This window comes from Mustela nivalis, assembly GCF_964662115.1.
Source record: "Mustela nivalis genome assembly, chromosome: 7".
NCBI lineage: Eukaryota > Metazoa > Chordata > Mammalia > Carnivora > Mustelidae > Mustela > Mustela nivalis.
In genome coordinates this window covers 132,631,990-132,650,320 of record NC_139026.1, presented here as the reverse complement: position 1 = coordinate 132,650,320, position 18,331 = coordinate 132,631,990, and the positions used below count along the sequence as shown (strand labels likewise).

At 48.1% G+C, this 18,331-nt stretch overlaps 1 protein-coding gene and 1 long non-coding RNA gene across 23 annotated transcripts in view; one reads left to right on the top strand and one right to left on the bottom strand.

Moving 5' to 3' along the window:
• Nucleotides 1-808: 808 nt before the first annotated feature.
• KIAA1217 overlaps nucleotides 809-18,331 on the bottom strand; it is a 377,430-nt gene continuing 359,907 nt past the window's right edge. For 12 of the 22 annotated variants that reach the window (XM_082742072.1, XM_082742091.1, XM_082742090.1 and 9 more), the window contains 8 exons: nucleotides 17,137-17,320; nucleotides 13,613-13,776; nucleotides 12,717-12,881; nucleotides 9,432-9,551; nucleotides 5,623-5,700; nucleotides 3,912-5,510; nucleotides 3,245-3,367; nucleotides 809-2,498 (listed from right to left, as the gene is read on the bottom strand). In XM_082742072.1, the coding sequence (XP_082598198.1) occupies nucleotides 2,004-2,498; nucleotides 3,245-3,367; nucleotides 3,912-5,510; nucleotides 5,623-5,700; nucleotides 9,432-9,551; nucleotides 12,717-12,881; nucleotides 13,613-13,776; nucleotides 17,137-17,320 (2,928 nt within the window). In that variant the 3' untranslated portion in view covers nucleotides 809-2,003. Of the gene's footprint in view, nucleotides 3,368-3,911; nucleotides 5,511-5,622; nucleotides 5,701-9,431; nucleotides 9,552-12,716; nucleotides 12,882-13,612; nucleotides 13,777-17,136; nucleotides 17,321-18,331 lie in introns of all 22 variants that reach the window. The other 10 variants (XM_082742081.1, XM_082742089.1, XM_082742078.1 and 7 more) reach the window with 8 other exon arrangements.
• LOC309870075 lies at nucleotides 9,558-12,794 on the top strand. The gene is made up of 2 exons (XR_014314475.1): nucleotides 9,558-12,532; nucleotides 12,670-12,794. It is a non-coding gene; the product is annotated as an uncharacterized lncRNA (long non-coding RNA).

Sequence of the window (18,331 nt, the reverse complement as noted above, 5' to 3'; positions counted from 1 at the left end):
CAAATAAACTCGCACGCGCCAGCTGGCTGTGGGATGTATTTTCATATAATGTAGCTGCTGAGCTGTGATGGGCATGGCTGACGTGCTGGCACCTTCTATGCCTAAAAACTCTAAGATGACTTTCCTGAGCCCTGCCGGAGACCTGCGATAACAATTCACATAATGAGAAGAGACAGAATATGCTGATTCTGAGGAAGCCATCGCAGCTCTGGACACGTGCTAAAGTAATAACAGTTTAGCCTTTACATCAAACCCAGTGAAATATTTTGGGGGCAAAAGAAACAGTAATAGGCAGCTTCCTGGGACTGTTCTTTGTGATTCTGAATCTCGGTGTTATTTCCCTAACTGCTCTTCCCATTTTTCAAATGAACACACAGAGTGTCACGTTAGCTCCCGTATGTCCCTGTACACCAATGGTATTTTTTTTTAAACGGAGAACTCCAAAAGCTCATAGTGACAAAGATGGCTTATTTCTAATTTACTTCCACCGGGAATTAAAAAAGGAAAAAAGTAATACAAGCCCCTCTGGTCAGTGAGGGTGGAAACTCTGTCCCCAGGTTTGCTTTCTGGTCGGCAAACCTTGGGTGAGCCGCAGAGACAAGGGTCAGCAGGTTACGAAGGCACCACTCTTGGAAATGCATGTACCAGGAGCTCATGATGACTCAGAAAAGCAGGGCTTTCCGAAAACCGGTTCATGTCTGATTACGTGTCACTGACAACATCCTCAAAACCCAAACCATTTAGCTCGGCGATAGTTAACGTTTATTCTCAGATTAGGAAGCAGTTTGAGGGACACGGTACAAAAAAATAATAAGCATGCAGCCCTTTATTTAGTTTTGCAAAGTCTCTGCTTATAGTTCTGTATATTACATGACTGTGTTATACAAATACATTTATTTACAAAAAAACACTCTAGCTGTGCAAACTTGTTGCTTTTTAAAAATGTACGGGGAGCCCCCATTTTTGCCCATCCCGAGATAAAGTTTTAAAGCATGCATAAAAATTAACTTTGGTGTGGGAAAACTACTCTGTGCTGTCACATACAGTATTTCTGATGTCTATTTATATATGTACAAAAGTTGATCAGTTGACAGAACCGTACAGAAGTGTACATGTTAAAATTCACAATGTAATAGTGTGGGTTACCAGGTCTCCGAAAGCAAAGGAAGGGGTTCGATACTGCAAAGAAACCAGCTAGAGAATCCCAATATGTTGAATAAAAAAAAAAAAAAAAAAAGGAAAAGAAAAGAAAGAAAAGCAAAGAAAGCTAGCTTGCTTGGGCTGCAAATTATCATACGTAATTTTCATGGTAGTGCAACAGGTTCGATAAACTGCCTTCGACACTCGCCTCGGGGCTAGCTTGTGTCGAAGTTCACGGCATACTGTCTAGCACACTACTTTCACATGTACAATGCTATAGTATCAAAATGTTTTTGGCAAAAAGGATCTTGAAAGGAACCATGAAGTTCTGACAAAAATAGAAATCTGTAATAAAGCTAAATAACACTAAAATAAAAGGAAATATTATAGTATCTGTTTTACAATTTGTATAGTCACACTTGTGTATTTCTCTGTTCATGTCTAGTCTCCGTAATGAAAAATATTTTTGTACAAAACATACTAAATTTCTGGAATCATACATGTTTTACATGCTGAATACATTTCCCCCTCCCCCGCATCTCACACGCACACTTCTCTCCTGCCAGCCACTCTCTGTAACACATGCTTACTTCATGTAACAGATATCGAATATAGACAGTAAACACTATGTAATTACAACAGCAACAAAGTAAAAAAAATAAAACAAAAAACGAACAAGCTTTACCGAGATCTAGTCGTCCAGTATTTAGCACATACTTAGCATGAAGCCCCATAGAGTATAGCAATATGGTACATTCTCTTGTGAAAACAGTTGTTGAAGACTGTTGAAAAAAAAAAATTCTTTTTTTTTTTTTTTTTTTTTTAAAATGCAACTCCGACTTGTGCCTAATAGGATTTGGCCTTTAAGAGGTTTCTTTTGCTGTGGATGGGGTGGCTTTGCTGGAACTTCCATTCTGTGCCTTGTAGCTGGTGAGGCCGGGAGTGTGGATGGTTCGGACGCCCTTGGCACCTTGACTCAGTAAAGTGGGGGAGGCGGGGGAGGGCGGGGAGGAGGAGGACTGGGGAGCGGCTGCTCGGCCGTTTTGAGTCTGCAGTGAGAATGAGAGATGGTGGCCTTTACCTGCGTGAGTGGGGCTCTGAAACTTTAAGGAGCCATTAGAGACAGAGGGGATGAGGGAGGCAGAGGGAGCAGAGCGTCCTGTCTGGGGGCTGAGAGGGTTAGAAGTAACCGGTGGCTTAACGGTAGGTGGGACAGGCAAGTTAGAGCTGTCGCCACTAGAAGAGGGCACAGAACTGCTTTTCCCAGAGCTGGGAGAAAGGGCTGGAATCCTAGAAGCAGGTAAGGAGGGGCAAGGAGGCTTACAGTCCCCACCAGCTTTCTTAACACTTCCATTAGCCTGTGAATAAAGATGGCGGGAGACAGTTTGTCAGAAAGCTGGTAACACGATCGATGCACAGGGTCTGGCAACACAGCCCTTCCGAGCACCATTAAATACCAGACACCAAACCACACCAAACCAGTTCAAGGCCTGAGCTATAAGTCCTGTCGTGCTGTACTGAACCTGGCAGAAACCCCCAGAGGACGGAGCGCAGGACGTGCGGAAGAGGAGAAAAGGGAAGAACAGGTGTCGGTGAGAACAGGCACATCCAGCATCCCACGCCCGTCCCGGTGCCAGGCTGGCCATGCGTCTGCGGGGGAGGTTACTGGGGTGGGGGCGGGGCGGGGCCATCGTGACGGACAGTTAATGTGCCTCCAGTGCAATGCGGTCAGCATCTACGTTAGTACTGGTGACTTTCGGGGCAGCTCAAGGCCAGCTCTGTCTCGCTTTCCCAACATGGTCTGATGAACCACTACCTTCACCAGAGAAAAGCCAAGGGGCCTGGCACCTTGTGTTAACGGTTAAACTTTGGAGTCACAAAGTAAAAGGTGTTTTACTGCAAGCATGCAAAAGCGTGGTGGAGAGTTTAACAAAGGTGTTTTAAAAATTTTTTTAAAGACTTTCTTCATGCCCCAGATCCAGGATGTCTATGTAAACCATATCTTACAAAGAAAACACAGTATTTGGTATAAGCTAAGTCAGCGACTTGCTTCTTAACCGTAATAGCGTCCATCCAAAATTGGGTTTTGTTAAGGTAAAACTACCTGACGATACTGGCGGGGATCCTGCAGTTTGGACGGCTTGCCAGGCTTGTCCAGGCTTCCGGGTCTGCCCTTGGAGCTCATGGGGACTGGCATCCTGCTCGTCTGCGGGGTCCCAGCGGAGCCCTGGCGGGGAGGAGCGGCGGGAGGGGAAGAGAAGGAGAAGCGCGTGAGTGGGTTATTGCGAGGCTCTCCCGCCGGGTGCAGAGAAGGTCAACGTGAGAAGCCACAGCCCTACATGCAGGACAGATCGAGGAGACGGACATCAGGAGACACCACTGGGGTTAATTTGAAGAATCAAACAGAAGAAACTGCTCCACTACTGATCAAACGGATTTTAATGTGAGTATCAGAGCAATCATTTCAACAGCAAATGACCGACCCAGCGTCCTTGCGTTTACCCAACACCAATCAGCAACAGAGGTAAAAAAAAGAGAATCGATTAGCTGTTAGACACCGAGTCGTTGTTGTTCTGAAGGTGAGGGAGAAAGTGTGAGTGAAAGGGATCGTGGCCAACAGACAAAAAAAAAACCCCAAAAAACAAAAAAAAAACCCACAATGAGCCACCTGAAAGGAAGCAAGTCAATCACAAGACACCTGTTGCTAATGGTGATTATGGCAGATGTAAGAAAGCAGCTGGGTCTTTCCACTCTCCATCAGACCAAGATACCTTACGTGAAGCTGAAGGGACGGACGCGGGGGGCTCTGGGGCAGTGGGAGCTTCCTCCAGAACTAGCAGGGAGCGGGGAGAGGCCTCTGGGGCTCTGTGGGGCGAGCTTGCCACAGAATCTCTGTTGGAAGAGCACGAAGTATCAACTAGGGCTTTTGGACTCATTTCACTGATGGTGGTTTCAAGCTGTTTGATGGTCTGCTCCAGGCTGTCCAGCGTCCTGTAGGTATTTTTTCTAATTTCATCAGTCCTGGAAATCAGAGCTGTGCTCTCTGGACCGGGCGGCTCTTGTCTCCTAGGCGTGCTTCTGGGCGTGTCTTCAGGTTGGGACCGAGTAATTTCAAATCGCTTGGCTTCCTTGTGCTGCTTCAAGGTGCCGTCCTCCTCCTCCTCCTCGTAGACCACCACTTGCAGGGTCTTCTTCCCCGTTTTGGTTCCCGTGCGAATCGCCTGAGTGAGAGCCGCCAGTTGCTTTTTAGGGAATTTGAACTTGAACTTCTTCTTGGGGTTTTCAAACTGGTCATCTGTCCCGTCGCCCTTGCTATCTGAACTTGGAGACTCAGCTTGGCCCAACTTGCCCCGCTCCCTTTTATTCATTTCCTGTCCTGATGTGTCGGCCTCGGCCGACGGGCTGTGTGGCTGTCGCTCCCGGTCGGCCTGCCGTGCCGGTCTGGGGCTGCCGGAGGCCACCTCCTTGGGGAACTTTCCAGACGTATTGTTCTGGACCGCTGGGTCTCCATTTTCCTCCTCTTCTTCCTCCTCTATCTTCTCCTCCGTCATCATTCTCTCTAACTCCTCATCGCACTCCTCGAATATGGTCGAAAGTCTCTTATACGCGGACCGGATGTCCATGGGTTCGTCGAAAATGATGATAACTGGTTTCTTGTCCAGGCACACGACCGGCTCTTCGTTTTCACTTCCTCCTCGTTGGGAGGCGGTCTCTTTTTTGGCATCAATATTAACTGTCTGTACATCTTCCCCCTTTTGGCTCACTATGTCTCGGACCTCCCCACTGGAGAGAACCTGGACCGCGGTTTTGGTAATCATGAAGGCAATGTTGTCGGGGGTCACGTTTTCCTCAGTGGGAGAACTTGGGGTTGACTCCCCGTCCTCGCCGGGGTTCACGTTCGCATGCCGCGCGCCCCTGGGTCTCAGGACGACCTGGCTGAACTCTGTCATGGGAACCTCTTGATCGTGACTTTTGACATCACACGGGCTCAATTCAGTTGACCTAGTGGGAGAGGGAAGGTCACACCTATCGGTATTTTCTGGTCCTTCTAGACCCATCTCCTTTGTCTTTCCATAACTCATCTTCTGATGCTCCGTGTCAGAGACGGGGTACTGAGGTCCCGAGCCCTTAGGTCCTCTGTTTATTACAACTTCCGATGGACGAGTGTCAGGGTGGCTGGAGTTGACTTTAGATGCATTTTTCTGGGAATAGTTTCTACTATCTCCAAATAAACTCTTGTTGGGCATGGAGTTTTCCTTCTTTAGGATGTCTGTTTTGTACTCTGAGGTTCTGGATGCATCAAAAATACCATCCCCCACTGCCATTTCCCACTTAGGGTGACCAAGAGCTCCTAAAGGCCTTGTGGTAACCTGAGAGGGACAGCGGAGGAGGGAAACCACACACATTAATCAGAAACGGATCCACAAAAGAAGGTAATTAATCTGCACGGTATCATTCAGAACACGGATGTGCTACACTCACCTTCTGGGATTCCATTTGGGGGCCATTTTCATATTCAACATCAGATTTCCGTATGTCTTCATGGAAAAATTCCAAATTCTGGTAGAATAGTGTAGGACATGTTACTCCACAAAACCACATCCCCTCCCAAAGTGGACTACCACTAAATTGTTCCTTTCATTACACTTCCAAACCATGCGGGCCAAGCACATTGGTTACACACCAGTCCGAAACCTACACAACTCTGTTTACCTTGGGTTGCTCTGTTCTCCAACCTCCAAAAATGCCCTGTGTTTGCACAAGACGAAAATCTCAATTAGCCAAGTATTTTAAGTATTTCGAATTTTGTGAGGGAGCAGCTAAGAGGATAAAGGGACCGATTCTGTGTCAACACGTTCTCTTTCCAGCATCTGATGGTGGGCCTAGCAGAATCTAAAACGGGAAGAGGGGGTGTGGTGCTGTGGAAAGCACCGATCTCAGCAGGCAGAAGATTCTGATCCTGATTCTGATCCTAATCCAGACCGGCCAGCTCGCTGTGTTACCTTCACTTTTCTGAGCCTTAATTTTCTTGCTTATAAACTGAGGAACTAGACCAGATTTTTTTCACGTCCCTTTCAGCTAGATCTTTTATTACACTCTCTGTTTCTCTCACGGGAATTGTCCTATAAGGACTCTGCATTTGTTGGGTGTGGTACTTGGAGATGAAAAAAACCCATTATTTTTCCTCCTGGTCAAAGGACAGATGGAAAATGTACGTGCATTTTTTTTTTTTTACTTGGACTCGCCAAGTAACGTGTCACAACAATCTTCAAACTAACAAGACCCAAGGTGATCAAATCCAAATTCAGAACGGTAATGTCGCCAAAACGTCTAAACATTTCCAAAGCAGACATGTGAGACTACCATGATGGCCGTGACATCGTAATTCAGCTTCTAGTCTCTAAATCCTCCAACATGGAGCGAAGGTCCACTTCTGAGGCTCTCACCAAGATTCAGGGCGTGAGAAGCCAGCGGGTGAGGACCAGTTGGGGACAGTGCTTGACCAGAAAGCGTGGCCTTTTCCAGCCCTTGTGTATCTGTTCCCTCAGGCCCTGTGGGACACTAACACTAGCTGTGCCTCCTCGTTTCCCAGGCAAACTGCCCTCTCTTCTTGCTGCTGAAGCCTGAGAGGAAGAGGTGGTTATGGATGGGTCACAGTCCCAAGGAGATTATTTGGTTAAAAGCAATGACAACATAACAAAGCACAATCACGAGGTCCTGCCCGTCAGCCCCGCACAATCCCAACACCTTGTTACAAATGGAAAGAGCGTCCATACACATTCAAGGAGTAACATACAAACAACAAAGTCAGTATTAATCACATGGAAACATCATATAGGATACAAGGTGTCTTAGCTACCCCGCACCTCCTGTTTAACTTGCGCTCTCCTGGTAAGGCCCCCAAGTGTGTGCAACGATTCGGCTGGTGTGGTTGAACAACGCCATGTCGAACGTGGGATTTTAAACCTGGATTATTAAACAACTAACACATCCAATAAAAGGTCTCAGGGAGACTAAATGAGGTCTTGACCCCAAACCTGGAGTTAGCATGCCATGCTAAGACTCGAGTGAGGATTTACCCGGGGGCTGGACAAGGAATGCGCATGTATGACATCGGGCTGCTGACAAGTCGGACTGGCCTCTGTTCCGATCTGTCCGAGCTCACACCATCCCCATGGTTAAGTGTTTCAAATCGCACCCAGGGACATACATATTTTAGAACAGATGGAGTAGCAGCCATCATCTAATGAAAGCCATGGAGATAAACGTGCCAAGGGCAGGTTTCATGTGACCTGTCATTCTGGTCACTGGGCTAGAGAAAAGAATGAGCGTATTAAAGCAGGTGCGCTGACCTCACCCAGGGTAGCTTGGTCACAAAGGTCATGTCATCTCACAACATCTTAGATATGATCTCAATGGTCAAGACTCTGTGTAAAAAGGTTAATAATTAAGCCTCTTTGTATCTGCTTCTAGGCCCTGAGATCTGGATTGTTCCGACAACTATGTAGCAAGCTCACAACACACGTGGGCAATGAGCCAAAACCATCAGAGACACAGTTACAGGAAAATTGCATACAGGTGAAGTACTAGGTTAGTGTTTCATGACAACAGAAAATTTTAAGGAAATATTTGATTTATAGAAGGGTAGATGAATAGGCTGCGGAGAGGTTAATAAGGATACAAATTTGGGGACAAGTCCAATGGTCGTCATTATTGCGAAACAGGTCAATCTACTGAGTATAATTATCTGAAATAAGCAGTAGAGTCCCTACAGGGATCTTGTGACAGACCTGCTTAACCTGAGGGACTCGCCTGAGAATCATGAGTCTGGAAGGATATGGCTTTCTAACTGCAGGGCAAGGAACTGCGTGCAACTTTTTCGCCAATTAGTAAAATTCTGCGAGACAATGACTGTCTCTAGAGGGATCTTCCAGAACTTCCCAGTTCCCAGGCAGTGTTTTAGCCAGCAACAGTCCCCTTAGTCCAGGCATGCCTTGTGACTCGGGGACTGTGAGGGTCCTTCATGAGCTGGTTTTAATAAGGCCACACAGGGCAATCCTACAGAACTGAAAAAGCAAACGATTTCCGATACAGCATCATGGGTTCCATCCAGATTAACAGATTTTATCATTAAGTCTCCTAACCTCTGCTGGTGCACAGATTCTCCCTCACCCCGCCTGTAACAGTGTTACGTGGCCGATGGAAGTTTGCAGGCGGCCTTGGGATAGCTGTGACACAGGGGAAGGAGATCGGCCTCCTCCAGCGTGGCTGGAGTGATGCGCCCCAGGGCTATATCTCTTGAAGGATCACGTCTGAACAGCCCTCTGACTTGGGATCCTCTCTCCCCCACACTGAGCGAGCTGTATAAGAATATACAGGGACTGAGGTATCCAGCTGGTGTCCCTATTAGGCTACACGGTGGCCGATTTGGTCGACTTTATCTATGGGATGCTAGAACCTTCGATTTCTGAAATAAACGTTCCTGGTGAAAAAATGCTAGGACTTGAGTTGGTCATGATAAACTTTCAATCCTGACATGTAGACAGAGGCTTCCTTCAGATAAGATGGCTCTATATCCAAAAAATCAAAAAAGCTCCAGATATGACTTAAAAAGCTGACTTTAAGAAAATCAGGCTGACATCCTTTCCCTCGTACTTATGCAAAGACAGTGAATTCTGGTTCAGAGCCAGGACATCTGTCTGGATGCCACAGTGTGCATCAGCACTAAACCCAGACTGGACTTGTGGTCCTGCCAGGGATAGTCTGAGAATGTATTGTACTTAATAAAAATTCTATCTGGCAACCTCGAACGTGTGTGCAAATACATTTGTGTGCATTTCCATGAGGGTACCCCTGGGGACGGCGGCGGACATACAGCTCTGCCCTGTGTCTTCTTCCTAGAGTCTGAGGAAGTAGAGTCCTACTCTAACGTAGGTGTGTTGGACCTAGAAGACGTGTTAAAAATTAGAAAAAGCGCTACACACTCGATCAATGTTTCTATTTTTTTTTTCTGGAGTTTGAGAAAAATCTTGCCAGGCGTGTGCGTAGTCTACAGTTTGGGAAGAGAATGCCTGAAATTCTGCACAGACTACTGGGTGCTGTGCACAGGAACGCAGAGGTCACAGGTTAATCTCTGATTAAACCTCAGGTTGTGTCTGCATTAGTTTAAAAAAAAAAAGGCGAGAGAAAAAAGGAGAGGGCACAGAAGGACAAACGCACGAGCACTGTTAGTGTCAGAGCAAGGAAAGAAGGACCATCGGACTGTGTGGCCAATGTCTCTGCCACGTTACCTTCTTCTCCTTGGCTGGGACCGTGGCCCCCAGCCTAGTGTCTTTAACGTGACTGTCAGCCCGGGACTGCTCAGCATGACTGTTTGAATTTACATCCATAAAGGAACACTTCTGGAATGCCTGAGGGATTAAAATACTGAGGTTAACATGGATCCGAGGGCAGCGAGGAGGGCGGAGGGAAGAGGCAGGGGGTCCAGAGGCACAGAGACCTCAGGCCAGGCCTGCATGCGGGTCACACGGAGCCAAGGAGGCAGCACCTGTGACACAGGCTCTGCCTCTGGGCCTCGGGCACCAAAGGTGAGCACAGAGCCAGGGGCCAAAGACTTCCTTAGTGTTTGTGCCCGGCAGGATTTACGGACAGGAGTCTTGCAAGGAATGGCCTTCCTTTCAGAACCTCATTTGCACTTAGTAGGGCTTCTTGCTTTGACCTTTAAAAAATCATGACTATGGAAATGAATGGGGCCAAAAAACTATCTTTCTTTTTTCTTGGTCCTTTTCTTCTCCTTTTTTTTTTTTTTTTTAAACCAGCTTTCTTGAGGTCCAAGAAAAAGGGGCACAGGATATTGTAAACCTTTCCATCTTACAACAGAAGTCATCCTGACTAATTCATGGTCCATGGTAGTACTAGGGACTCGCATGCTCTGGGGCGTTCTGAGGGGCATTCGGAGGAAAAAGAGGACATCTTTAGCACCCCGGGATTCTGAGTGGTCTCAGGGCTGCCTGAGCCTCTAGGTCTGTCCCTGAACACTATCAAATTTGGTTCGAGGAGCCCACATCGGCTTGTGTGCACACGGGGCGAGGGAGTTCTCAGACGGACAGAAAGCCGAGGCTGCGGTGCTGGGGCACAGAGGGAGGGGCGATACGTTCGTGACAGCAAGAAAGGTGAAGAACCCCAGCGCCCAGTTTCTTGAAATCGGTGGTTCTCAACTCAATGCCGTGTCACCTCATTAAAAAACAATTCTGTTACCTGGGCGTCACCCAAAACACAATTCATTCAGATGCCTTTTCTTCCCTTAAAAAAAAAAAAAAAACAACTCCCCCCAATAATCAAATGCACAGCCGGGATTAAAGGTCAATAATTTAAATGAAAAAAAAAAAAAATCCCAATCATTGCCTCTTATTTTCTTAATGTCAAATAGGGTCCTTTGGAACCAACTCTGTGGGCAGAACAAATAACCCGTGCCCAAACCAAGTTAACCATTTCAGTACGGTCCTGAAATACGAATGGAACCAGTGCCTGGGCCCTTCCTGGCCTGCTCTCCCCCATTCCACTCGCTCCCCATTCCTGCAGCGCTGGCTCCCCCCTGCAGGTCCTCAGATACCCCAGTCCTCGCCGGCCCTGGAGAAGCCCACTAAGGCCATCACCATCTCCTCTGGGCTGTCAGCCCCTGGACTTGGAAGTCTGTGGCTTCCTCTGGTGCCTGGTACCCCGGAGCGGGCAGGTGTACCCCAGTTCCGTTCGGAAGCTTGCTCCTGCTCCTGCTCCTGCTCCTGCCTGGGGGCACCTAAGTCCAGAGCCGGCGGCTGACCTGCTGAAGCAGCAGGTTGGGTCCATGCCCACCCCCACCGGCCAGCACTACCCTGCTGGAGAGCTGTCTGGCTTTGGCTAAGTTAGGCTTAGAGCACTTTAAATAAAGTTACCTAACCACCACCAAGACAGCAAGGAGCCAATTACTCCAGCCTTTGAAAATGTTCAGCCAGAGAAAGCACTGTGAGATAGGCAGACATCAGTGGAGAGAAAAGTTCTCAGGCCACGAGCTCTAAGCGGCTGAACACATGACCTCTATTTGGGGCCTAGTGTGGGGTTATTCATGAGCCTGAACGTCTCGCCTCTAGGATCAGCAGTGACCGTTCACCTCGCACAGGTTTAACATCATCGACCGCTTTGTCGTCCACCTGAACCAGACCAGGCCAGGACCAATTCAGACCGTGCTGTGGGCCAGATGCTACAGCGAAGGGTCCCAGAACCTGCCTCCATGTCTTCGGACAAGACCCAATCCCCCAGCAATAGGCAGTCTTGTCACTGGACACAGCTAGCGTCCTCGGCCCCGGGGGTCCTCCCTGGATCGTGGAGGGACGGATGCCTCCACGCTCGCAACTCTTGCATGCGTCACTAAGCTTAGCAATCTAGGGTTCCTATAAACGACACTCTCTAGCCATTCTGAAAACCTTTCTGCAAGCTGACTGGTGAGAGGGGTGTCCCAGGCCAGTCTGGGAGTTTTAGTGAGGCCCCAAAGGACGCACCCATTTCCACAAATCAAGCCAGGTGTCCTGGAGATGCAAACAGCCCAATTTTGACAGTTACCACCCAGGAAGGCAAAACAGAACAGCCGTGGCAGAAATGACACAGCTGGCAAGTTCTCTCTACTCTGTGGGAAGAACGCGGATCCGTGGGGCCTGCACAAAGCCAGGAGTACGCTGGTGCACAGGCGGCCCGTTCTGGAGCCCTACGTGGTTGTGGTCTGACCATCTGACCATCCAAAGGGGGGAAACATCCTAGAATAAGTATGGGTCAAAATAATGAAATATTCTATGAACAACAGGCTTTGGTGTGGGAATTATGCACACGTCACTGGTTAGAAAAGTTCCTAGAATGTACACCCAAGGTAGATTCTCAGCCATGATTTGAATGTTGAGATAAGCTTTGAGTATAGTTTTTGCAGCCCAGCCTTCATGCTATGAATGGACTGTGTCAATTAGTTAAAAAAATATAAATCCAAAACTAATAGGTAAGGTATCATTTCTCAAACAGGCCAAAGAAAATGGGAAATAGAATCTTTTACCTTGTCAGAATATTAAAAAGGGGACGCTGACAACGAATGAGCGCCTGGTATGGAGTGCAGAAGGCCTAAGGGCAGCCATTCTAAGTAATAAAACCCAAGGAGGGGGACCCCACCAGAAGTAGGCCTTCGTCCTGATGAAGACAAGACAAGGGCTGGTATTTTGGATCCCCGTCTAATTGCTTTTGAAATGACGCCAACTATCAAGACTAAAAGTAAAGTAAATCCTCTCAGCCAGAGTGAGGAAACCTGGCAATTGATTTTCTGTATGAACTTCCCGAGCTGTTTTGTGAGATGATCATTCCTTACACATGTCATGAGGTTCCCTGAGGGCCTAGTTGAGCGCCATCTTGGAAAGGCGGAAGCCAAGGCCAGAACACACAACTTTCGGGGCCTAGGCCCAAAGGCTTCTTGCCAGCCCTCGCCAGCTAACGAATGTGTGTGAGACACAGCCGGAGAGTCCCAGACAGGAAGGCAAGGAGCCACGGCCACCTCACCCACGTACCTGCAGTTCTGCCATTATCTTGTCTCCTTCCTCTTCTTCCTCCTCATCCTTGGAGCAGGAGGTCGTGACTGGTGGTGAGGATGGGGTCCAGGCAGAAGCAGGCTCCTCTGTTGGACACTTTGTGGCTCTTGCTTGGGGGCTTGGTCCAGCATCTTCACTGCTTGCCTGTGGAATATTCAAATCAGAAACTGGCTTAAGCCCTGTAGATTCCGGCAAAAAGAGGGCCGGATCACGAGAACACGCGCTCCCCTACTGCCTGGTGTGCTAGTTTCCTGCCTCTTCAAACGCAGTTCAAGACTGTAACATCCCCCTTCCATTCAGTTTGGGTTTTGGTTTGCACAAGCTGCCATTTTGTGAATAGCCTTAAGATCTTTAATAAAATTGGAACGACTCAACGTCGGTACCTTTAAGAAAGGCCCGCCCATACGACATCTCCTCGGAAACTGTCTTTCACATTTAGCACCAAAGACAAAACTTGCCAAGTGAAGTGGAAACGAAAACTCACTGAACATCTTTCCGTATGGACTCGCACAACTGTGTCAGCCAATCTCACTTAGCGTTTTAAGATGGTTTTTCTTCGGCCTCCTCTTCACCCCCGCCTCGCCCCGCCCCCATTTTCAATCTTATGCCGCCTTGCTGGGGAAGTAGCTTGTAATCCGCATGTTACATTCTCGCAGCCAAAAGTCAAGTAAGGATAAAGCTCGTGGTACTGAGTCTCGCCCCGAAACACTGGATGACATTTTCCCATCTGTGGGGCCTTCCTGTGATTTTAGCTTAGTCAGTTCTCTCCTCTGCCTCACTACAGGTTGCGTTCTAAAGGGGAAATAGAGAGAACCTTGTCTAAAGGGTACCATCTGAACCCGGAGACCTGTTTCCCAGCACTTAACCCATCAGACCTTAGCAGTGGTGTTCTCCTTCCTGCTGGTGTAGACCACATCGCCGGACCTCGTGGTGGTGAGCCCTGATCCTGGCAGGTAGCTCCGCCGAGGGGGCGGGGGTGGAGGAGGCGGGGACTTACCCCCCAGCTTGTCCAAGTCTTGTTCTGAATTCGGAGAGTCTTCTGGAAAACAGTGTGTCATTGAAAAATAATCTCTTTGCAGGATAACATCCAGAACAGGGTATTTCTAGAAACTGGATGCAGTCAGATCTAAATATTTCTCTAGTTTCTTCCTAGTGTGACGATTAAAGGTATGGACCCTGAAGCCGGACTCGAAATCTCAGAAAGATCCTGCTCAAGTTAAGTAACTTCTCTCTGCCTCGGTTTTCTCATCTGTTTAATGGGTATTATTATAATCTCCACTGGGGGCCTGTGAGGATGGAACAATATACAGGAAGCCTTTGGGACAGTGCCTACTGGCTTATTGTAAATGCAATATGTAAATGCAAGTATGAGTTATCCTTATTCAACAAAAAATCTGGGTTTTACTTGGAGAGATGAAATACTGGAGCCTAACGACCAATCCAGGGGTGCCTGAGTGGCTCAGTCGGTTAAGCGGCTGACTCTTGCTTTCGGCTCATGTCGTGATCTCAGGGTGGTGAGTCGAGCCTTGTGCTGGGCTCTGCACTCAGTGTAGAGTCTGCTTCTCCCTTTCCCTCTCCTCCTCTCCCTGCTCCCTCTTCGATCTCCAAAATAAATAAATAACATCTTAAAAAAAAAAAAATCCAGAGTCCCCCACCTAGCCTCTAAAGCCTCTACCGTGTGAGCAGGACAGGTTGGAGCAGGGGATGCTAGAAGAATGTGACCGCTGAAGGGCCAGCAGGAGAGTGGGAGGCAGGCGGAAGAGAAAGCAAAGTCAGCGAGAGAGTGGAGTTTGGGCCACAGCTGTGTGGTGGGAAAGGGCTCTTCGCTAACAGAAGGAGGCAGTAGTTAGGATGGACACCACAGGTTAGAGAATGCAGACACCAGCTTGGCTTTCCCCAGAGAGCTGCCCCCAGAAGGCACTTCGCGAAATGTAAACCATCAGCCCCACTCCTGCCTTGGTCCCGAGCCTCACCTCCGCCCTTCACCGGCACTCAGGCCCAGAGCTCACCAGAGCGGAGGAAGGTTCTAGTCTGGTGCTGGGTTATGAGGCCCGAGCAGCACTGGGCCCCCTGGCCGGTGCCTAAGCCAGCAGCCCAGCCAGGGGATGCCCTCATCAGCTCCGTGGGTACCCCAGGGACCAGCAAAGGCTGTCAGGCTCTCGAGGTGGGCCCAGGTCTCCTCTCCTGTGTAATGACAGGAGATGTTTTTTTGTTGTTATTATTTCTTTTTTTTTAAAAGATTTTATTTATTTGAGAAAAAGAAAAATATCAACAGAGAGAGACAAAGCATGAGCTGGGGGGAGAGGGAGAAGCAGGCTCTCCGCTGAGCAGAGACCCCGATGAGGGGCTCGATCCCAGAACCCTGGGATCATGACCTGAGCTGACGGCAGATGCTTAACCCACTGAGCCACCCAGGCACCCCAAAGCCTGCCTCTTTGACCAGCTTCAGTGAGGCTCCTCTGAGTCCACTCTTCCACTAGGCTTTGCCCTTGGTCGACTCAGCCCAGTTTTAGCAAAGAATTCTACTAAGTCAATTTAGCAAGACATCGGATCTGGTTCTTCATTCCCCGCTCTGGACAGCCAAGCCCTCAGCCTGCCTTTAGCAACGAATCTCCCTGCCTTTGATATGCTGCGTTCAGAGTCGAGTTCAATTTCTCTCCCACACTGCAGTGGTCTTGAGTAGAGTCTCTCTTGCTCTCTTTAACACACAGCTCTGCGAATAATTTTTCTATGGCACGGAATGAGGCGACAATCCCTAAAACCTTCCAGCGACCTTTAGGAGCTAGTGGTCCATGCCCGTTATTGAAGTAGTCAGTGCACAAAGAGGAAATACAAAAAGCTTTTCTTTAAACCCTCAGTGTAGAATTTTACCTCATTAGTAAAAACACAAATAAATAAAAATAACATCCATGCCAAATAAGTAAAAATGACAGGAGCCCACGTTTGCAGGAAATGGCTTGGACCCTTATGCATTTCTGGTAGCCTGTCCGTTCGTGGACTCCGACAGGAAGTCAGGCCACATGTTAAAACAAAACAAAAAACAAGGGCATCTGCCTGGCTTTATCCATGGAGTGTGCGACTCTTGATCTCAGGGTTGTGAGTTCAAGCCCCACGCTGGGTGTAGAGTTTATTTAAACATAAAATAAAAAGAATGACAAGAACATTTTAACTGAGTGAAAAATACTTCGGAGACTAATTTTTTAAAAACACTTCATGCAAATTTTTTTTACTCTGCAGGAACACAAAGCCCAAATGCAGTAAGTTAACAAAACATAGTGTTATTATTTTTGTTATATAATCACGGAGAAGGAACAGTTCTAATTTGTAACTATTTTTTAAAATAATTTACTTGTGATTCTAAAACATCCAGGGACTATCTGACAGAATTCAAAATGGGGAGAGCCAAATTAGGCCAGATAGAAACAGAAGCGGGGAGGGGGGGTGTAGATCCTTCCGCCATGAGACATTCCTCACAGAACTCTGGGAGAAAAGCCATCTTGAGGAGAGCAGAGCCGTCCCTCCCAGGCCCCTTCCTTCCCGGGCACGTGCTGCCTCCCCCGTCAGGATCCCTAAACAGGCCTCCTCCCACAGCTGACAGGTGAGGAAAGCAGGTGAAAAACTTAGCACAGGCTCATGGGCAGAGTTTCCATGAGTGGGATTTTAGAGCAACGTTGGGGAAGGAAAACCCGAGACAGGGTTTCAGTGGTTATAAACCGTATCTACTTCCATGTTCCCCGACATGCGAGTCAAGATGGCGATTCCTCCTCAGATTGCCTTGGTTCCTGGACGAGGCATCCCTGAATTTGGCTCTGAGACACTGGGCTGTGAGTACAATGGTGTCTCTGTTCTCAGCTCTGAAGTCAGAGCGAGGCGTGGGGCTCGTTGGTTGGAGATTTAGTAGGCTGGGTTTTCTAGCAGTTATTTTATGTTGTTAATGACACACTGATGCTTAACTTCCAGAGTTTAGCGGGTTCAATATACAATCTAATAATTTTGATTTAAAAAATGCAATTTCGCCTTATGATCTAATATCCCCTTGGGAGCTCATAAAGGCTGGTATTTTCTTCCTGCAGCGGATGGAAAGCTCTTACTTTAAACACGGCCCTCTTATCCTCCTAGCTGGTGCTGTGAAGTGGCATAAATTCACAGGAAATGTAGGAGCTAGGCATCTAAATTTTACCTTACTGGGCACTATTCTGGTACCCTAAGGCAGAACACAAGTTTCCCTGCTAGGGTTTTGGGTGTAAAAGCAGGAGGGAGAATCCAGGGACTGTTGAGGATTTGTTCTTCCTGTTTCACAATTTTATCAAATTCTTGAGACGCGAGCGATTGGTCCTGTCGGCCGGCATGTGCAGGACCAGTGGGCAGCCAACCGGGCCCAGCTCTGGGAGCGCCTCACCTGAAAGTTCCAGCTTGTCTCCGGAGGCATCGCCCTTTGGTGGTGGGCCCACGGCTGGTGGCATCTCCAGGTTTGGAATTGACTTCATGATATTGGCCTGAGCTTCTTCTAGCAGCTTCTCGAACTCTTTCCCATTATAGTGGTCCAGATTGTGCCTTTTCTCTTCCCATTTCCTTTCTGCTTTCTGAAGGAAAATCACAAGGGAGGGAAGTTTAGCAACCAGAAGGGAAAGCTAATTAGAGATTTCACGGCGATGGAGGGGGCGGTCTGGGGTCCGTGCTGAGGGACATGTTTGCCCCTCAGACAAACCTGCCTCTGGGCTCGCTGCCACGGAAGCCGACGTGACGGACATTCGCTCACAGAGAAGTGAGCTCAGAAACCCAAATTCATTTGTTAACTGATTATTGAGCACTTATTTACTGCTACTCTCCGAATAGTAATAAAAAGGACACAGGTATGTGCCTTCCAAAGCACGCATCTCACAACCAGGTTTCTGTCTTGAAACCAAGGGTTTTCATGGAGGAGATGTGCAAACAGACAGGAACAAAACCAAAACACTCACTGGGAACAAAGACTCCTACGTCTGCTTTCCACATCTGCCTAAGAACAGCTCTATGGCCTGTGGGTCAAACGTTCTTATGTCTAAAATGGGCTTTTTTAGATTACGTCTGAGCTCCACCAAGTTCTACAGTACGGAGAAATGCAGTTTAAAATACCCATACGTTTTCGAAAAGAACATTTTCCTGTGATTTTGGGGTGGCATAGGAATCATCCCAGATGGGCAGAGGGAAAATTAGCACCAGGATTACTAGAACCCCACAATGGACGAATGAGGAAGGACAGAGGAGATTGCTTTCTTAGCACTCTTTAGCCAGAGGACGCGGGGGCCCAGTGAGAGAGGATCTGCCCAAGAGTCACGCTATCTAAACCCGAGTCTCCACCATCATCATCCTCACCGAACCCTCCTCCGCTTTGTCTTTCCTAACATTTATTTTCATTTATTTATTTTCATACACTGGTTCTCGATCTCTCCCTACAAGTAGGCACGTTTCTTGAAAGCAGAGACTTTGTCCCTTTGGTTCACTGCCTGCCCCAGAGCCTGTGAGGACGTAGAGCATAACGGGGCTCAGATCCTGGTTGTGAAGCAAGTTCTCCTCAGCCGTCAGCAGCGGGGTGGGCAGGAAAGGCCCAGGCC